Below are 20830 nucleotides of genomic sequence, written 5' to 3'. Positions count from 1 at the left end.
AAAAACAGAAAGCAAGTCTCCACTGGGTTCTGAAATCGACTCTGAAATGACTTTTCCTTAACTGAGGTCTGAAAGTTTTTAATGAGGGGCTGAGACAGCTCTGGAGCCCAAGTGCCTGCCCAGAACTGTGAGGCACAAGTTCAAGCCCTGGCACTTCCCCCTCGTGCTAAATCCCAGCAGCTCTGCTATCTGTGGTCGGGGGTACTACGAGCCATTTCTGGTCTCACTGTAGTCGGGGATGAAACAGTGCAAGTAGAGGGTACGACACCCTGGGGCTGTAGCAGTTGCAAAGATGTGGGAACTGCACCCACATCCTACATCCTGCGTGAACACAATGGAAGTGAGAGACTCTGGTGAGTATGTGCCAGCCCTGAAAATCAAAAAAGCACTGTGACCGAGAGTGAACACCAAATCCACATGTGTGTGCGACCTCAGATCAGCATCAGTAGAGGGGAGGGGAGGGTGGAAAACCAAACAACCCAAAAGTGTTCCAAAACTGAAAAGGAGGGGCCCCCTGGTAAAGTAGTGTGACTCAGCGGCAAATCGCAGCCCTTGCATGCATGAGATCTGGGTTTGATCTCCAGCACAGCAAAACAACAAACAACTTTTAGGTAACGTGGTAGCCCCCAAACATAGCAGTGCTTACACTCCTATAAACCACTCAATAAATACACACACAGAGACACTCTGAATAAATGGGCCTCTCTGTGCATCTGGCCATGAATGAAGCTCTGCAGTGGGGCTGGGGAGGCAGCTCAAAGGGCGGGTGCACATGCCCGCATGCAGGAGGCCCCCGCTTCAATCTTGGGTACCAAGGGGGCAGAAGTGGCTGAGCACTGCCAGATGTGCCCCCCCCCCAGACTCAAACCCCCAAAACAACCCCATACAGAAATCTATGCTGGTGTGCATGGACTCAGGTGGCCTGGACCTGTTTGATTTGGTGAAGCCGAGAGGCCTCTCTGAACAATCTCTAAGGCAGAAAATCAAGCTTCATTGTGCCAAAAGAAAAATGGGCTCTAATACCCTTGACAGCCTGAGAATGGTGCATAGTCTTGGACCGGGAAGAAGAGGGAGAGTCAGTATCAGCCTCAAACACATTCTGGACATGCCAGTAAGATCTCACTCAGAGCAGCTCTGAAATATTTTCTGGAGTATTCTATTTTCAACACATATCTGCATACTTATTAAGCATGATTATATGCAGAATTACTCTGATTAGATAATACATCAATTTTGCACTGCTTTAAACAAAAGTTATTATATGACGCCCCCTCCCCCCCCAAAGAGGAAGGGTTAAGGATCAACTTTGAAAACTGGACTCAGCATTCAGAATTTCCTGCCCTGCCTTTTAGGAATCAGGCGGGTCACCATAGGAGGAGGAGGACTGGGAGCTTAGGTTTTCTGCTTTCTTCCTTTGGATGATAGCTCACTCTGCAGCTGAGATGTGAACGAGAAGAAGAGGGAATGGAGTCACCAAATTCATGCACTGCAGGAAGGAGGCTAGTGGATTAACTTCTTACTGGTTTTCAGACTCACACTAACTGGGCTGATCAAATCCTCAGCCTGAAAGTACGACCACTGTAAAGCGTCTCAGTTATCGTCATTTCTGTGCACATCCTTTTTTGAAATCCATGGGAAAAGCCCAACAATGCACAGATTTGTAGGATTTTCAATATGCCAAGACTTTAAGAGCAGCTGTAATACCTGTATTTTTGGAAGCACTATTCCCAACAGTCACATTATCCTCTGGACAATCAGCCCTGTAGCTCTTGTATTTTTTTCTCTGGATGGATTATATACATTTTTCCAAGCTGACTTTTACTTGGCTATTTCCTGCCCGTTTCCAGTGTCTCCGAGACTCCTAAAGTTGTTTCTTGTTCCTTCCTGACCTCTCAGTTCATTCATCTGTAGATTTCATCAGTGTCCTCTCTTCTCTCTTAGAAATTATCTAGACTAATGGTAAACAGGCCAGACTTAATACAAATCCAGTCCCACTAAACTAGCCAAGCAACCGACAGACCACATTTGATTACAAATCCAGAACTGTATTATTGCCTTTTGAATTGAGGAGAGAAGAAGGTAGAGGCCTTTGATATATTGGATTAGCATCTGATTAACTGGACTAGGACTCTAGCTTAGTGATTAAAGTGAATGCTTGGTTTGTATGAAGCTCAGGGTTTGATTCTTTTTCTTTTTCTTTTTTTTTTTGCTTTTTGGGTCACACCAGCGATGCGCAGGGGTTACTCCTGGCTTTGTACTCAGGAATTACTCCTGGCGGTAGTCAGGGGAGCATATGGGATTCTGGGAATCAAACCCGGGTTGGCTGCGTGCAAGGCAAATGCCCTACCTTCTGTGCTATTGCTCCAGCCCCAGGGTTTGATTCTTGATTGTGTGCACGCACACACCACACACACACACACACACACACACACACACACACACACACACACACACACACACACCCCTCTGCTTAACTCTTAAAATGCCCAGATCACATCAGGATTTCTCAACTAAATCTTTAGTATAGGGAACTACTCCCTGCAACTCTATTAAACAACTTTAAATAAGCTTCTCAGTGAGCTCTAACTTAAAAGCAGAAAAAGGTTGAAGTGAACCCATCACACAGTGCAAGCCACAGAGCACTCCAGCCCAACACCAGTGCCAGATGGCTGCAGCGAGCAGCTGTCCACATCATGGCTCCAGTTCAGACCACAGGCAATATTTTCTCTCTGGACAGTTATTGCAGAAACAGAGGGATGATAAAGAGGGCATAAGGTTGGCATGACTTGTTTTATTTTGGAGGCCACATTCAGCGGTGCATAGGACTTACTCCTCGCTCTGTGCTGAGAAATCTCTCCTGGCAGGCTCAGGGGGCCATATGGGGTGCCAGATCAAACCTGGGCTGGCTGGCCTTATGCAAGTCAAGAGCTTTATCTGCTGTATGACAGCTCCAGCCTCTCATTTGGTTTTTTGTTCTGTTTTTGGGGCAACACCCAGTAATGCTCAAGGCTTACTCCTGGCTCTGTGCTCAGGACTCATTCCAGGCAGGGCTCCCGGGACCAAAGGGGATGCCAGGGATCAAATCCAGGTCGGCCATATGCAAGGCAAATGCCCTCCCCACTGTACTATTGCTTTGGTTCATCACTTTTTTTTTAAAGACTGCTCCAAGAAGTACATGTAAGTCTAAGGTGGCAGAGAAAGAAATATGGAAGTACATTTCTTAAAAAAAAAAAAAAAAAAAAAAAGGCCCTCAGCAAGACTTCTGTGGTTTTGAATGTCTGGGGATCAAGAGAGCTTCCCGCAGAGAGGGAAGAGTGAGGGGGCAGCTCAAGTCTAGAATGATGCATCCGGTCCCAAAGGCCAGCAGACAGCTTCTCTTCCTCTCCCACAGTGACTCCCGAACCAAAACTACCCTGTGACTGAGAGGCCACCTCCCAGCCAGTAATCGTGTCCTTTTGCACACCTGGCTCTGCACACAGGGACCACTGACGGGACTCGGGGGACCATATGGGATGCTGGAGATGGAACCCAGGTTGGCTGCGTGCAAGGCAAGTGCCCTCCCCACTCGCTGTGCTATCTCTTCAATCCAATTGTGTGACTTTTACAAACTACACTTGCTACATGCTGCAGTCAGACTTCTGCCTCACCCGGCCTCCTGCAGTCCTCCCAAAAGGCTCCCCCGGGGTCTTCCCATGCCCCCTCCAACGAATTCTCCAAACCACATCCAGACTGTTGGATCACAATGTTGCCCAGCTCCAGAGCTCCCACTGGCCCACGAGACTCTCGTGGGAACTGCTCTCACTCATTTTCCCAGACTAGGGCCCCTTCACCCGAACTGGCTTCCTTCCCTATGGTTCTGGGAGGGTCCGGGACTCTGCTTTAGAGACTGGGCAAAAATGGTCTGTTACCTCTGGTGCTGCACCAGCATCTCCCCCCTCTTTGATCTACTTCTAGAAACTCTCCAGAAGTTAGAGCAAAATGGTACTTTTTTTTCACAGAGGCCTTTCCTCATCCCCTTACCCACAGGGGGTAGGGCGTTTGCCTAGAATGAGGCCGACCTAGTTTCAAGTCCTCCATCCCTCTCAGAGAGCCCGGAAAGCTACCAAGAGTATCTTGCCCGCATGGCAGAGCCTGGCAAGCTACCTCTGGTGTATTCTATATGCCAAAAACAGTAACAACAAGTCTCACAATGGAGATGTTACTGGTGCCCACTTGAGCAAATCGATGAGCAACGGGATGACAGTGATATAGTGGCATATTTTTTTATGCTACTTACTGATGTCATTTAAAAAAAATAAATTGCTTGTTTTGCTTTTGGGGTCATACTTGGCGATGCTCAGGGGTTACTCCTGGCTCTATACTCAGGAATTACTCCCAGCAGTGCTCAGGGGACCATATGCTGGGAATCCAACCCAGGTCGGCTGTGTGCAAGGCAAATGCCCTTTCCACTGTCCTATCGCTCCAGCCCACTGGTGTCATTTTAATAAAGATACACCTGCATGGGCTGGAATGATAGCACAGCGGTAGGGCATTTGCCTTGCATGTGGCCGACCCAGGTTCGATTCCTCTGCCCCTCTCGGAGAGCCCAGCAAGCTACCTAGAGTATCTCGCCTGCACGGCAGAGCCTGGCAAGCTACCCATGACATATCTGATATGCCGAAAACAGTAACAACAAGTCTCAAGATGGAGATGTTACTGGTGCCTGCTCAAGCAAATCGATGAGCAATGGGATGACAGTGACAGTGACACCTGCATGTCACACTATTGGCTCGATGAAGGTGAGATGATGCTTGTCCTGGTCACCTCACCAGCTTGGTGCCTGGCTCAGGCCATTCCTACAACAAATGTTTGCTCAATACATAAAAGAATGAATCTTCCTTTTCCTTTCACTCTTTCTGTGTGGTCACTCCTATTTTCCTCTCTTTGAGGACAGGTCAAGGCAGTAAACAAAACAATAATCAAAGGGTGTACACTACATGAAATGGATAGTTAGTCACTTGAAATACTTTGGAAAAAGAGCAAATAGAAACTTCAAGTAATTACAAGTAATTAAGGGAGATAGTGATTTATCTCTATCTCCTTTAATGATCTCAACTCTTTTTAAATCCTAGTTCTTGGATACAAATGGCTGCAAAATGCATTATCTCCGAATTCCAACCCCCCACCCCCTGAGCCATTTTCACCCATCTCCAGGACTCAGCTATCTACTACCAGTGGACCCTCTCCATGTCCCCAAACCAATTCCTCATTTCCTCTCCCTTTATCATTTACTCATTTCTTACTTTGACAGCTATACCCCAGCAACTGCCAACACACCCATACCTGAAACTTTCTGCTCATTCTGAATTTTCCCCTTTCTCTAGACCCCCGAAGTCTCTAACTCTAGAATCTCACTCCTCCCTTCCTTTTATCCTGTCCCTTGCAGGAAAGCCATTATTTAATTGGTCTCCTTCCAATCTCACCTGTATTTTGCTGCCATTAATTCAGCCTCAACACATCTGAGTTTCCCTCTTAAAAACAGGCAAAAGACAGAATTCTGAGGCCACCAGCCCAGAGTCCCTAAGCTATCTACCACCCCGCCCCACCCCCATGGCTTTACATGAAAACCTCCTTTAGCTTTGAGACATACAGAAGAAGAAATTTTTCCATTCTGTAAATAGAAAATTCTATAATTCAAACTTGAGCTCTGATTGCTCCTATGGGACGGTGGGTTCTCTGGCAGAAGGGCTGGGGCTGGCACTCAGCAGGCGCTCATTAAGTGGGCACCCGTGTAGATAGGAGTCCTGGCACTCAGGGTCCTCTGTGATGGGAACACAGCATGGCTTTCCAGTCTTACAGCCCACCATCCTACTTGTCACATTCTTTGAAGGGATATCCAAACACAGTCCCAGGAATAGTGGCACTAACCATCCCAGTGAGTTTATTAAAAATGCAAATTTGGGGGTGCCACCACAGACTGACTGAATCAAAAAACAGAAGTGGCACTGAGTGACCTGCATATTCCCAAGAAGTTGGATCACAGTCCAACTTAATCACGACCTGATTAAGCTTTAGAAGATTTGTAATTCCCCCAGGCTCGAAACACCTCCCATGCATGGATCGGTTTGTGAGGAAAGGTAGCTTCGCTCTGTGCCTTTTAAAACGTTTTTTCCTGGTGTTTTGAGGCTCTCAGCATTGCTCAGGGGATAACACAGATCTGGAGATCAAACCTGCGCCTCCTGCTTGCAAAGCCTGCGGTCCAGCTCAGGCCTTTAAGCCACCTCTCCAGCACAGAAAACACAGTTTCAGCTGAAAAAAATTAAAATTTCTAAAACACCGCCCCAGGCAGCCTTCCTGTCACTCAAACCATGCCTTTTACATATACTTGGCATTAGGAAAAGTTAACTTAATCTTAGCAATAATGCCCATATTCTATGATGTATAATTCAACTACAACCATGCACATGTTGGGCATAAACCATGGGTCATCCACCTCCTAACGCTGGAAACTCACTACAAATTCTGTCATTTGTGGTTGGTCTGGAGAGGAAATTGCTGTTCTCCGTTTCAAAGCCGAAAGAGCTCGAAGCTTTGAATTTCATGACCCACATTTTCCACGGTCAAAGGAAGATACTTCTTGATACTCATCTGAACAATTATATTTGGTGTCAACTCACATAAAGGGTGCTGGGTGCCCAGTGAGGCTGGGAGTTCGTGCAGGCAAGTGAGGACCAAGTGGGGACCTGCCTGCCGAGGACCCACCTGCCCCAGGCTGGTTCCCAGCAGGAGCAGGGGAGGAAGAGATGCCAGTTTTCTCAGGCTGGAGAGAAGCCACCTACAGCCCCAGGTCAGAGTAAGCCCTCCGAAGGGAAAATGTAAGAAGTCATTAACTTAAAAATTAAAACATACCTGTCCACTAAAGAGAAAAACACATATTGTAAAATCCCATAGATAAAGGCCCCCACATGAACATAAAATGCTAATGGTGTTTTAAATTATTATTATTATTAGTAGTAGTAGTAGTAGTATTTTACCTTTAGTTTTTTAGCCACACCCAGCTATGCTCAGGGATCTGTCCTGGCAGGGTTGGAGGTGGGTACCATATATGGTGCCGGGGAGTGAACTTGGGTCGGCTGCACGCAAGCCTTATCCTCTGTACTATCTCCTGGCCCCAAAGTCATTTTAAGGAAGATAGATATATTTGAGTACTAAAGTTAATACCTCATCAGAAAGACATTGTTAGGAACCAAGTACCAAAATATAAATATTATGTTGGCATGATCATCCTATTGTCAGCAAAGAACAGAGTTTCAGAGATCACACAACATTCCCAAGGTCACAGATTTAAACAAAGGCACCATCTATGCCTACTAATTACAGCCAGGCCTTCTCGTAACAGCGATGAAATGCCCCACCCAGGCCACCCTGTACAAGTCATCCTGCTGTCACCTGACATGTGCCACCTAATGTCTGGGCCCAGCAATGACTTCTGAGGGCTCAGGGCGAAAGCACATAATAAAGTTAGGCTGGTGGCCCGTGGCTCATGCTGGGCTTCCCACTTACATAATACTCAACTGCGGCCCTTCGCTGAGAAATGCTGATTTAGGCAATACCATTGATTTGTGATAAATCCAGCCTCTTAGCAGGATATTAACACCTGTATCAATGCCTTGGCCGGTTCCTAGGAAATAGGTCACAACCATGACAAGCTCAGGAGAAAAATATGACTTCAGAGACAGAGAATGCCTTAAACGTGGCTGACCCAGGGTGATCCCTGGCAGATGGTCCCCTAAGGCTGACCAGGAGTGATCCCTGAGCACCGCTGGGTAAGGTACAAACCTCCACCCTTATGCGATTCAATCAACACTGTAATATCTGGGTATGGCCCTTTAGAAGTTTATAAGCACAACAGGCAAATCTCGGCATAGCAGGTCCTCAAAGAAGGTCTTTTCCTTCAGTCACATTGCTCTTACATTGATGAGAAAATGCTGACCAGCCGGGGCCTGGTCTGTTGCAGTTGCCCACTGTCCTCAGGTCGGGTGTGGGGGGATTGCTCTGGGGCTTTAGTTCCCCTTTGCATCCCCAATATGTGTGGCTGATTCATGGGAACATGCCTCCAGTATGTCCAGTATCCCAGCATGTGTGTGCGTGTGTGTACGGGGGACATCTGCGAGCAATTTGCCCTAAAGGGGCAGGGTGACAGGTCCCAGGGCTGGTTCTCAGAGCTACTGGGAGAGGTTGCGGCCACTGAAGTGGCATCAGTGGGTTGGAAAGTAAACACTCATTATGATTTACTATTAAAAAGTGTTTTGGGGTTTGGTTTCCAAGTTTGGGGATTTCTTGTGGCCAGAAATATGCCCGAAGAACTTATGTCTTGTTTACAGCAATTAACTGAGGGTCGGATTGGTTTTGTTATGGATCATTTCACTTAGAAACTGAAGTTTCCAAGACCTTATCCAAGATCCAAAGTGAAGACTTACGAAACAGGCAGCAGCGTGACCTAATAGAGGAGCTCTACTGCGGGTTCACACGTGAGATCTCCAGAAAGCATCATTGTCATTGTTTCCCGAGTCTCACATTACACGCTGGAATAGTGTGCAGTGAAACTGGAATGACTTCAGTGGTGCAGAAAACCTGAGCACAGTTCACAGTCAGAGATCTGGTCTGCAAGATCTCCGCATGGGGAAGGAGCTGATCAGTGGCTGATCAGTGGCTGATCAGTTGGCTGAATTCAGTCGTGCCCCCTCTGATAGACATAAACGCCCACTAGATATGTGGGCCTCCCTGTCCCCACTCTGCCGTACGACAAATGTATTTTTAATTCTGGTTTTAAAAACTCCCACAAAAGCTCTTAACAATAATTAAAAAAAAACCCGAAAACTAAAAAGCCAAACCCCATTTCAATAAAGAAATACCCTGTATATATCCTAATTATTTATTTATTTATTTATTTTTGCTTTTTGGGTCACACCCAATGCACAGGGGTTACTTCTGGCTCTGCACTCAGGAATTACCCCTGGCGGTGCTCAGGGGACCATATGGGATGCTGGGATTCGGACCCAGGTTGGCCGCGTGCAAGGCAAACGCCCTACCTGCTGTGCTATCGCTCCAACCCATATCCTAGTTATTTTAAGTGCTAATTATAATGCAATTTTAAAAGAGTTTTAGATAGATAGAGCTAGGATAAACTTTTGAGACCATGTAATCCAATACTACCATTATGCAAAAGAAAGAACTAAAATTTCTGGTGGACATTACTTTTAATATAGCAAAAAATGTTGATAATTCATTGGAATTTATTTAGAGGGATTAAGCTATAGTTTTCTGAATATTCTTTCAAAACTTAAATGAACATATTATCTTGAAGTACACACAGGAAGATACATATATTTAAAATGCAAAAAATACCCCAGAAAAATGAAAGATTTTTCTATAGAATTATCTTCAATCTGTAAGATTTATCAAAGAAAAATGGACTAATCCAGTTAGAAAATTAACATTACTGTAGAAAAAGGACTGCAGCAATAGCACAATGGGTAGGGCTAGCACATGGCCGACCTGGGTTCGATTCCTCCATCCCTCTCGAAGAGGCCGGCAAGCTACTGAAAGTATCCCGCCCGCACGCAATGGCAAGCTCCCCATGGCGTATTCAATATGCCAAAAACAGTAACAACAAGTCTGACAATGGAGATGTTACTGGTGCCCGCTCAAGCAAGTCAATGAACAACGGGACGACAGTGCTACAGTGCTACTGTAGAAAAAAACTATATATACTACTTTTGCTTCTCTCCAAAATTCAAACATAGTCTCATGCACAACAGAAAATAATGGGCAAGAAAAGGTAAAGTCTGTACCCAGAGAATGACTCTTAAGGTTCTGAAAATATCAACCATTTTATTATAACTCAAGAAACAATGTCTCTAATTCTGCCATTAAAAAAATCCAAGGACCAAAAGGATGAACACTGAAAAATGGGGTGGAAAATAAGCAATAGTCCGAGATTCAGAGCGCAGCTGAAAGTTCCATTATGCTTTGCTGCAGGGAAGAGTAAAAAGAGTCACCGTCCTGCTCCCTAGCCCCCTGGCCTACCTGTTGTTGTTCCGACAATTCCGACAGTTTATGCATTCCAGGGGGTCTGTCTGGGGAATCGCAGTGTATACGCCACCACCCTTGATGGAAGGAAGCACAGGGAAGAGAAAGCAAGCAAGTAAGATTCATTTACCAGTCACCCATTTATCCCATCTCTCAAGAGGCTGCAGTGACAAATGGCTACATGTCTGGGTGTCTTTGGGGGCAGTTGGGGGCACGCCCAGTAGTGCTCAGAGATTGCTCCAGGCCTGGTGCTCAGCTTGGTGCATGCTCGAGGCTTGCTGCTTAGGGACCGAACGGGGCTACCGAAGTGCAAGTCCAGGCCTCCTGCATGCAAAGTGGGGACATGTGGCATATTGTAACCTGCTCATGAGCAATGGTTCACTTGTCATAGTTTACCCATATTTATAAATGAGCTCTGCACACAATAAAATACTACTCTAAAAACGCTGCTGTTGTGTGTTTATTTTCAGAGGTTTAGTTATTCCCCTCACTCCTGCCTTCTGCTTTCAAACCAAATGGGCCCCCAATGCATTAGCCATCATAACCTCTACTCGTTTTGACTTTTCTAGCACTCGGGGAACAATTTTACATAATGCCAGTTGGAGCAACAGGGTGGAAATCTGAATGAGGTCACAAGATAAACCCATCTTCATTTTCCTGTAATTATTTCGAGTAGGGCTGTTTGCTTGACTACACTAAGTATTAAAGCATGTTCTATTTTTCCAGATGGATTAGATTCTCGGCCAGCAATGAGGTGAGGGGAGCATTAATATTTTGATGTTGCTTTTGGCGGAAACCGCCCAGCAATTAAGAAAAATGCCCAGAATAACACATACCTCATTGCAAAATGTTCACTTGACAGATATAATGGCAAGAGATTTTTTTGCAATTGAAGTTAAGACTGGAGTGAGTCCTGTGATTCGAGGGAACACATCAGCCGTGCATTTGATAAGGCTGGAGAAGGTCCCACCACACCCCACCCGGTCAGGCCTTCAATGTCAGGGAAAGGTCAGGCAGTTGTTTTTCCCAGAATACTTTCCATTTCTCATCTCATAACAACAGCCAGAAGAGAAGCAAACCAAAAGCACTGAAAATTTCTCTGGACATTCCTGATCCAACCAGTAACAGGAACTTTTCAGAAAACATTAAGAGAAAGACTATCCCCGTACTTTACTCAATCGATGATGTTATCCTCTAGAGGTTCCTAAAGCAAAGTGAACGACTTATAGGGCAACATATGTATCTGAATCATGAAACACAATGGGCACAATTCACTAATTCAGTGATTCTTATGATCACCAGGATTAAAAAAAAAATTCCATTCTTTTCGTTCCCACTCCAAAGACTAAGAAAAATGACAGGGTCTGGAGAGATAATACAGCAGGTAGGGTGCTTGCCTTGCATGTGGTCTACTTGGGTTCGATCCCTGGCATCCCACATAGTCCCCTGAGCCCGTAGGAGTGACTGCTGAATGCAGAGCCAGGAATAACCCCTGAGCACTGCTGGGTGTGGACCCCAGAAAAAAAATCAAGCAAACAGAAAAACAGCAGAATATAACTGAAACTGCTCCTTAAGGGGTAATTATTATTTCATAGCAACCCATTGTTCAAAACAAACAAATAAGGTACTTTGTTAAAATACTAAAACAAACATCAGACTTATTCTTCCTTCTCACAGAAACAGCATGGGCTGTCCAAACTGTAATGCCTTCTCCTTTAGTTTCTTGGACAATGTTAAGAAGTTCAGACTAGGATGATGACAAAAAAAAAACAGGCTTAGAAAGCCTAAATACCAGTTCTGCCTTTCTATACAAAACAACGAACTCATCATATTCTTTGGGTGATGACACGCTCTGAGGCAAGTGGACTTTTCTTTTCCTCTACACTGTACTAAAGCTAGGTCACATGAGATCATAAAATTTCTAGCTTTAAATTATATTCTAGTTTTTGTTCTCTAAAATCTTGAATAAATTTTTTAGAAAAATGTATAATTTTTATACTCCAAATTTTTTAATAAAATTTAAAGTTTAAGACCCAAAAATTCTATGCCTCTTGCAGAGACAGAGAGATGGCTCAAGAATTAGGGAGCATATGCCTTGCAGGTTGTAGGACCAATGTCCAATCCCTGACATACCTGGGTCCTGAGCACTGCTGGGCACAACCCTGGAGGCCTCGAGTGCCCAGAGCACTGAGCATTCCTTCAGATATCTCCCCATTCCCCAAAGCCTAAACATCCCCTCTTATTAGCTCATCCCCTCTTATTAGCTCTTATTAGCTCATTGCACTGCACTGTCGCCCATCGATTTGCTTAAGTGGGTACCAGTAACGTCTCCATTGTAAGACTTGTTACTATTTTGGGCATATCAAATATGCCACAGGTAGCTTGCCAGGATCTGCTGTGTGGGCAGGATACTCTCGGTAGCTTGCCGGGCTCTCCGAGAGGGACAGAGGAGCTCAGGTAGGTTATGGCAAATAAAGATAGAATCAGAACAGTGGCAAAAACTAGACAAGTGCTTAATCTGATCAGCTGAACAAATCATCCACTGGATCAAAAACCAGTGTAAGAAATCAAACTTTCTACGCTCTCTGTCAAGATGCGACCCAGGTGGCCACATGTTTGTGTGGCTGCTCTGATGCTAATCGACCACGATCCGGAGGCCAGCTAGACTACTTTTGATACCAGCAGCCGCTTGCAGAAATGTCTCTAGACTGTGAACTAAGCCATAGCCCCATGCTGCCCCAGGAAGGGAAATGATGCAATTTCTAACATAAATCTCCCTGGACTTAGTTACTAAAATACTAAAATACAGAACTCCCAAACCGTGCGGCCACTATTGCGGCTGCACGACTTATCTCTTCATTCTCAGCAATGGAAAACTAACTATCAAATGCTTCCTTGTCAGCAAGGCTGTTTTTTGGGGGGAAACTTCAACAACAATAGTGAGTTTTGTGTTGAAATATGGAAAGTAATCAAGGTAAAGATAAAGTGAAGTGAAATTCATCAGCTCTGCAGGCAGGGGTGGGGGGTGGGGAGTGGAAGGCATACTGGGGTTTTTGGTGGTGGAATATGGGCACTGGTGAAGGGATGGGTGTTCGAGCATTGTATAACTGAGACATAAGCCTGAAAGCTTTGTAACTTTCCACATGGTGATTCAATAAAATAAATAAATTATTAAAAAAAAGAAATCAAACTTTCTAGCCCAGAGAGCCTCTTTAGTTGACCTCCATCTAAGACATGCTCATCATTCTGGGCCCATTTCAAAAAGGGAACAGTCAAGCTGGTCAGCCTGAAATAAAGTCCGAGAAGCATATCACTCCAAGCATATCACAAGCATGTCACTCCATATAATATTAATGCTAGAAAACATTAATATTATAAAACACAAGAGTCTTATAGGTAACCCTGACAAGCAGCCTGGGTAAAAGAAATTCCTGAAAGGGAAAGTCACCCTGCTGGGCTGGGCACACATTCCCCAGGGCCCAGGCAATGCCTCCGAGCCTGGCAGTTTCACCTTGATTTTCACTTAGAGGACACATGGAATCTGATCTTGAGAATCAGAAACCTCAGTGCCATGAGTGACGACAGGGACTGAGGGCAGGCTGCTGCTTTAAGACCATACACATGCCTCAGATACACCATGGTCTCCACCGCCTGGGTCTTACTCCCGAACTTGCTTCCCATAGCTACATGATCTGTCTGGTGCCTTAAAGCATGTTTTCTCACTACATGCTAATGGAATCAGTCCCCGAGGGCAAGGATTTGACCAAGGGTTGGTCCAGGAGCAATTCACCTAAGAACTTCTCAGTCTGTTTGTTTCTGGTCCGCTAGTGTCAGTGTCAAATATTTTATTTTATTTTTGCTTTTTTGGGTTACACCCAGCGATGCTCAGGGGTGTAGCTCGGCAATCAGAAATTAGTCCTGGTGGTGCTTGGTGGATCATATGGGATGCCGAGTATGGAACTCGAGTTGGCTCTTTGGAAGGCAAATGCCCTACCCACTGTACTATCCCTCCATCCCCCAATGTGCTGAGTATTTTAAAAATACCAACTGAATGGATAACCAAAAGCACAAAAAGATCCCTCCAAAGCCAGAACTGGTCAATGATACATAGTTTGGCCATCCCAGCTGAGTCTGTGAGGTTTCTATATGGAACAAGGTCAACCCCATCTCCCTGTCTTGTCCCTTGGCACTCTGGGATGCAGGAAAGACTGTTTCTTATTATTAAGGTCTCTTACATTCACCAGATGACGAGGATGTTCAAAACCCACATGTGTCCTGCTGAGAGAGTTCGCGTGACCAGCATACAGCCCTCCATTTAAGGCCCCGTTCATGATCCCGTTGACTCCATTAGGAACCTTGTGGTGAAGATGGGAGCAGCCATTGCTGTGACCCCCATTGCTCCGGAAGCTTCCGTGAACATTTCCATTGATGCAGTTGGTGCCTGGCAGGGTGGTGTACTCCATCATCTGCCCGTTGAGATCGGATCCTTGGTAGAGATATCCTGGTGGGTCGTATTCTGTTGGGAGAGAACAGAAAAGGAAACAAAAACTGCTGAAAAGAACAATCTTCTTTCTTGCTTAGAAGTCTTATTTATGAACCACTAAGACACTAGCCAACACACTATGGCAAAACATCCCCAATGGATCCACGGAAAGTCTCCTTCCTGTGAGATGTGCAGTGAAAGTGAGGCGGCGACTTCCTTTCCAGGGTGTTGGCAGCTGGAACTCTAAGTTAATTATGACTCTGTTAATGGAAAGAAAAATTAACTGGAGAGAAATGACTCAAAAGAGAATTAATAAATTGTGCTAGCTGGAACTAGCAAAGTGCTGGCTGGGGTAAGTGAAAGTGTATAAACTCCCACATACTTCAAAGTGCTTAAAGAAATGGTCTGAAACAGCAAAAACAGCATTTCTTCATGGAAAGAGAGCACCCATATAAATTCTGGCTTGGTTAGGAGGGACGCTTCAAATAGATGTTTTGACACAACTGTTTCAAGTAAAAGTTCAGAGTTCTATTCCCATGCTAGGATGGGAAGAGTTGGAAGAGAGGAATCAGCTCCATCCCTTCCATTCTAAAGTGTTAATGCTGCGGCCTTAAAGTCCTCATTTCTACAGGCAAAGTAAGCAGATATAGCTAGGAGAAGTCACAAGCCCCTGAGGAAGCACAGCAATTAAAAACTGTCAGATATGTGTCTGGAGTCTGGAGCACCCTTCAGGGGGTTCTGAGGCACTTCTCTCCCCCGTCACTGAGCTCTGTGACCCACGGGGCTCCTGCCAGAATGCTAGCTGTCCATTCCTGCTAGCTGGCACACAGGAATGCGAAGTATGGAGCCACGTTTCCCACATGTCCCTGGTGCCTCTCCCACAGGGCCTGGCACACAGATGGTCATCCGGGAGTGTCTCCCAAACACACAACGGGGCGAGCACTGACATGGCCATTTCTAAACCAAGTGAGTCACCCAAAGAAAATGGCCTTGACCAGGTTCACCTCGCTCAGATAATCCAGCACCTGCTCACACAGGTACTGAAACCATTTGGAAGTGACCCCGTGGAACCATCACCGACCCCTGTGCACCATTCTCCCCTACCCTGCTCCAGGGAGGAAACCATGTTTTCCAAAGCAAGTCACCCGAAAGACAGCCTACGTGGGAACTGGTGGGCAGCCGGTGGGACTTTCCTGCTCTGTTGGGGGTAGGGCCTGCCCTTTCTTTTCTTTTTCCTTTTGTTTTGTTTTGGGGCCACACCCAGCAATGCTTACTTATGGCCCTGCGCTATGGAATCACTCCTAGTGGGCTTTGGGGGCTATATGTGGTGCCAGGGGATGGAACTGGGTTGGCAGTGTGCAAGGCAAGCACCTTACCCGCTGGACTATTCCTCCAGTACCATCTCTACTTTTCCTTTATCCCTTATTTTGAAAGCCACAGAGAAACACACAAAAAATTTTTTTTCATCTTGAGAGAGACTGAAAACCATGCTTGACCTGACTATTCTGTTTCAGAACTGGGGCTCTGGACAGGTAGAAAAGTGGGAAGATCTGTCGGATGACCAGGAGGAGGGAGGCAGGGGACAGCCTGGGGTCAGTGTCCCAGTTGTTTTGTGTCCTATAGTGACAGGACCTTGGAAAATAATTGACATGCTCCCCTCCCCACCTTGCCTTCCCCTCTCTGCTGGCCAGGCCCGTGCCAGCACCAGCTCCAAGCACATGTTCCAAGGGCTCGTCTGCTTTGGTGGTCTGGCCCTGGCAGACTTTGCCAGCACTCAGTCAGCTGTTTACTCAGAGAGCTGCTTAGCGGGGGGCTGTGCTGTTTACTTCTCCTGGGCCTGTGACGCTCGGCCAGCTCTGGCTGGCAGCTTAAAGTGTTGGAAAAGCCACCTCTTCCGAACAAGTTTGTCTAACGGGCTTTCGACCAGGAAACCGGCGTCACAGAAGTACCCGCAAGCTCTTCACGCTGACCCTGTTTTTCTCACCAGCTGCAGGGCAAGGCAGGGGAAGCGGGGACAGCACTCACTCTGGACGGCGCTCTGCTGGCGGTTCTTCCACAGGCACATGGCGATGAAGACCATGAGGATGAGGACCATGCCGCCCAGCACGCAGCCCACGATCAGATACAGCATATCGCTGCTTCGGGCCGGGCTGGCCGCGGGCCCCGCCGGCCCACCCCCGCCAGGGGCACTTGGGGGGGTGCTCAGGTCTTTGACAGGATACTCAGAGGCTCCAGGAACACGTTTCACTAGTGGGAATGAAAAGAGAAACGTGATGTGAGGAGGGACATGGGCCCTGAAACCTTCTCTCCAAGAGGGAGCTGGCGAAGGAGGGGGGCCGGCTTGCTTGCTCTTGTTACTCAGCTGATCCAACGCCAGTGACTCACAATGAACGCTCCAAAGCAGGGAAGCCTGATGTACCAACGTCTCTGTCCACCAATGCTATAGAAATCAGAGACACAGAGCAACTGGTCTAACTCCAACCGTTGGGTGATTGATTATCTGCTCAACTGCACTCGTGGAAGACCTCCAAGGAGTTGAAGGACCAGCAGCTCAGCCTATGTACAGGACAGTAACTCCTGTTTGCTCGACTTCGAGTTGAGTAAGACTTCGTATTGCTTATTTATGTCTCTATCATGGGATGAATGTCAGAAAAGTTGGTTTTGGACTATGAGAATTATATATTATTCTGAAACCCTCAAGCACAACATTAAATATTCCCAAGCCTCCCAAGCTTGAGAGTCTATACAGATACTGGACTTTTAGGATGTTCTGGAGAAAACGCCAAAAGCTAATAACAGGATGAATTCAGGTGGTAGAGATGCCTCAGTGGGCTGAACACCAGAGAATGTGACCCCCCCAACCCAAACCCAAGCCCAACTCCCCACCAAAAAAAACCCATTGTCTGTTCCCAAGTAACACAGTCGTCAGGCACTAAGTCCCTGTTCTTCAACCTTTTTCTATCTGTGGACTGGCACCAGTCTGAGGGCACCAGTCCAAAAAAACAGTTGAAAACAGTACTCCAAATGCCACTGAAAAGAGAGCAGCAAAACAGCAACCCTGGGAACCAGCCAGCCTGGGCTGAGGGCCTCGCTCCACCACCAGCCTGCAGAGGCATGTGACCTTCCACACTAATACCAGCTCCACTGCAAGTGAAGAGTAAATGAGTTCATCCATCAGACAGTGCTTCAAACAGGGCATGAGTCACGATACATTTTGCAACCATTACTGCTTATGATGGGTCTCATTCCCCTGACCCTGAAAGAGCCTCCAATGTGGCACCGTTGGGAAGGACGAGTAAAGAGAGGTTTCTAAAATCTCAGGGCTAGGATGAACGGAGACATTACTGAGACCGCTCGAGAAAATCAACGATCAACTGGATGATGATGATGATGATGATGATGATGATGACTGCTTATTTTCCTATATTTCCTGTTTAGGGGCTTACTGAACCCTAGGAGCAAGTAGTCTTTGAAGAGATCTCTTGCCACACACTTTGTGTTGGGGTTCAATTTTCCAGCAACTCAACTCCACAGACCGGGGTCAGTGAAGGGGAGGCTGTCCCACTTTTCCCTGAAGAGTGCTCCCACCCGAAAGGCTGGATGGACATTTGGTAGGGAGGAAGGAAACTTCGCCTGCAGGTAGGGGGCTGGATTACATGATGCTAAGGTGATGCCAGTTCTAAAGAAAACAAGTTTCTGGGGTAAAATAAATGCTGTTGAGTAAGGGATCATAACTACACAGAGGGAAGAGCTTCAGGTTTATTTCTTGATTTACTCTGCATTAATGAATCATTCAATCAAATTTGATAGTGTGGTTTAACCTTTTGCTAAAGCTGAGAATGGAGAGCCAAGAGCACACGGCAGAGGGAGGGTGAGACACACCCATTAAACATCTACATGAACAGACTTCTGAGGGCCTAAATTAAGATGAGATGCAAAATGAAGAGACACTGAAAAATTCAAACTCTCCCATCTTTACAGCAAGGAGACATGGCTGGACTTCAGCAGTTCAGTCATTCCTGAAAATTCACTGTCACTGTCACTGTCATCCCATTGCTCATCAATTTGCTCGAGCAGTCACCAGTAACATCTCCATCCTGAGACCTGTTATTACTGTTTTTGGCTTATCAAATATGTCATGGGTAGCTTGCCAGGCTCTGCTGTGCTGGCGAGATACTCTCAGTAGCTTGCCGGGCTCTCTGAGAGGGGCGGAGGAATCGAACCTGGGTTGGTTGCGTGCAGGGCAAATGCCCTACTACTGTGCTACCGCTCCTGAAAATTATCGAATTAAAAATGAATCATGGGGGGGCTGGAGTGATAGCACAGCGGGTAGGGCGTTTGCCTTGCACGCGGCCGACCCGGGTTCGATTCCCAGCATCCCATATGGTCCCCTGAGCACCGCCAGGGGTAATTCCTGAGTGCAGAGCCAGGAGTGACCCTTGTGCATCGCCAGGTGTGACCCAAAAAGCAAAAAAAAAAAAAATAAATAAATAAATAAATGAATCATGGATCACAAAACCCTGAGGATTACTATTTAGTCTATGAAGGTAAAGCAGAATTGAGAAGTTTGATTTGGAATCAGCATTTGTGAATTCACTCCTACACTTAAATAAATATAAACAAGTAGATAACAAATTTTATACATATCTGCCATTGAAGAAACCACTTTAAACATGAAGCATCTACCCTTAAAATTCAGATACCTTCTTACACCTTTAGTACTCTATTTCTCGCATCTATCTCAGACACTGGTCAGTAAATACTTCTCTTTTCTTCATGGCAAAAGATACAAGAGAAGTGACTTACTGAGAACCTTACAGAAATGACTAAACAGGATAAATGTTTGTGTAAGCTCTTTTTAGGACGAGGGCTCTAGCCAACATTTTATGCTTTCTGTTGGGACATTCTGAACACTTGCATCTAGCAAGGGCTCCAAAGCAGGCATTAGGTAAAAATATCGCTGTATTTCAATATGATGGGGAAAAGCACAAGTTCACTGCCCACTCTTACCTTTCGTTTCACAGATCATCACGTTACTAAACTCGCTTTCTCCCCCTTCATTGAAGCACTGCATTTTAATATCATAGGAGGTCTCTGGCTGCAGATGGCCAATCATGTGCCACTGTTTTGAACCTTGGGAGGAAAAATAAAGAGATAAGTTTCACTTATTATACAACACATGTGATGATGTCAATATAATTAGTAACTGTAAAATGAGCTTGGAGCAGGATCCATTACCACACCTGACAGCTGGTGCTATGAAAATGTACTTACTGCAAGTATTTTCCCTATGTCCTCCAGAAAAATAGCATTTCTGTTACATGACTTTCAACAAAGATCAGGAGCGGAGAGACAGACTGAATTAATGCTATGCTTGGGTTTTGGTCATAAAATTCTGTTTCCTTAGGGATGATTAGTGGTCAGTTCAATTCTACATATTCCTGCCCACACTGCAGGGAGGTGTGTGAACACAACACACTACAGAAAGGGGTGAGGCCCCCAGCAAGCACCCCAATGAAGGAGATCTACGAGCTTCACTGCCGACAAGGGTGACTCTGGTGGGCGCACAGATGAGCAGTGCGGTGACCCCAAGAAAGTACTGAAACCGTGACTTGTCTGGACTTCAACTGAGTGTCACCCCAGCAGCCCCCTGTACGAGCACCAAAACTAAAGACCTGCAAACCTCAGGGAGCACTGCAACCTGGTGGGCAGCAGAGCTTCAAGGGCCAGTGACATAGCAGGGGCACTGACACCTGGCCATGGCTACACAAGCCACATGATGTATGCCAGGAAGGGGATGAAGGGCCGAAGTGCGAGCACTCTACCCACTGCACTCTCCCGCAGGCCCAGGATTTCAGGATGAAATTCAGCAGAGAATCTGATGCAGAAGATGAAAGGCCTTGGAAAATTCTTTTGACTGTTGTGCAACAACTTAATTGATTTCCACCCCCACCCCCCCACCCCCACCCCACCACTTCCCCAAGTTTGAATAATTTTGAGTTGTCGGTATAAGTAAGTCATCTAAAACTTCACTTTAAAGAAAACCTTACATACAACGGGTAAATACTTTTGTTTCTGGGCATGGGAAAACAAACCCATAGTTTCTAATTGCCACACATACAAAAAATAATTTCAGATGCATAAGCTTGAAAATGAGGAATAAGCAAATTACACAGCATGGTGAAACCCACTTAAACGTAGAACTGCTCCATCTGTTACATTTATAAACAACTTCTCTGTGAGCCAGAGGCAAAGTCCACATCTGCAGACTCTGCT

The 20830-nt window shown here is 46.0% G+C and overlaps 1 protein-coding gene across 1 annotated transcript in view; it reads right to left on the bottom strand.

The window, feature by feature from the left end:
* Positions 1–20830, bottom strand: part of CDON (cell adhesion associated, oncogene regulated) — a 94797-nt gene that overhangs the window by 4835 nt on the left and 69132 nt on the right. The window contains exons 15-18 of the mRNA XM_055133731.1: positions 19565–19687; positions 16580–16801; positions 14307–14587; positions 10069–10148 (exon numbers count right to left, since the gene is read on the bottom strand). Of these exons, the coding sequence (XP_054989706.1) occupies positions 10069–10148; positions 14307–14587; positions 16580–16801; positions 19565–19687 (706 nt within the window). The remainder of the gene's footprint in view (positions 1–10068; positions 10149–14306; positions 14588–16579; positions 16802–19564; positions 19688–20830) is intronic.

The sequence above is a fragment of the Sorex araneus genome, chromosome 3 (assembly GCF_027595985.1).
Source record: "Sorex araneus isolate mSorAra2 chromosome 3, mSorAra2.pri, whole genome shotgun sequence".
Lineage (NCBI taxonomy): Eukaryota > Metazoa > Chordata > Mammalia > Eulipotyphla > Soricidae > Sorex > Sorex araneus.
Note: the sequence above shows the minus strand (reverse complement) of the source record. Positions and strands in the feature narration are given on the sequence as shown.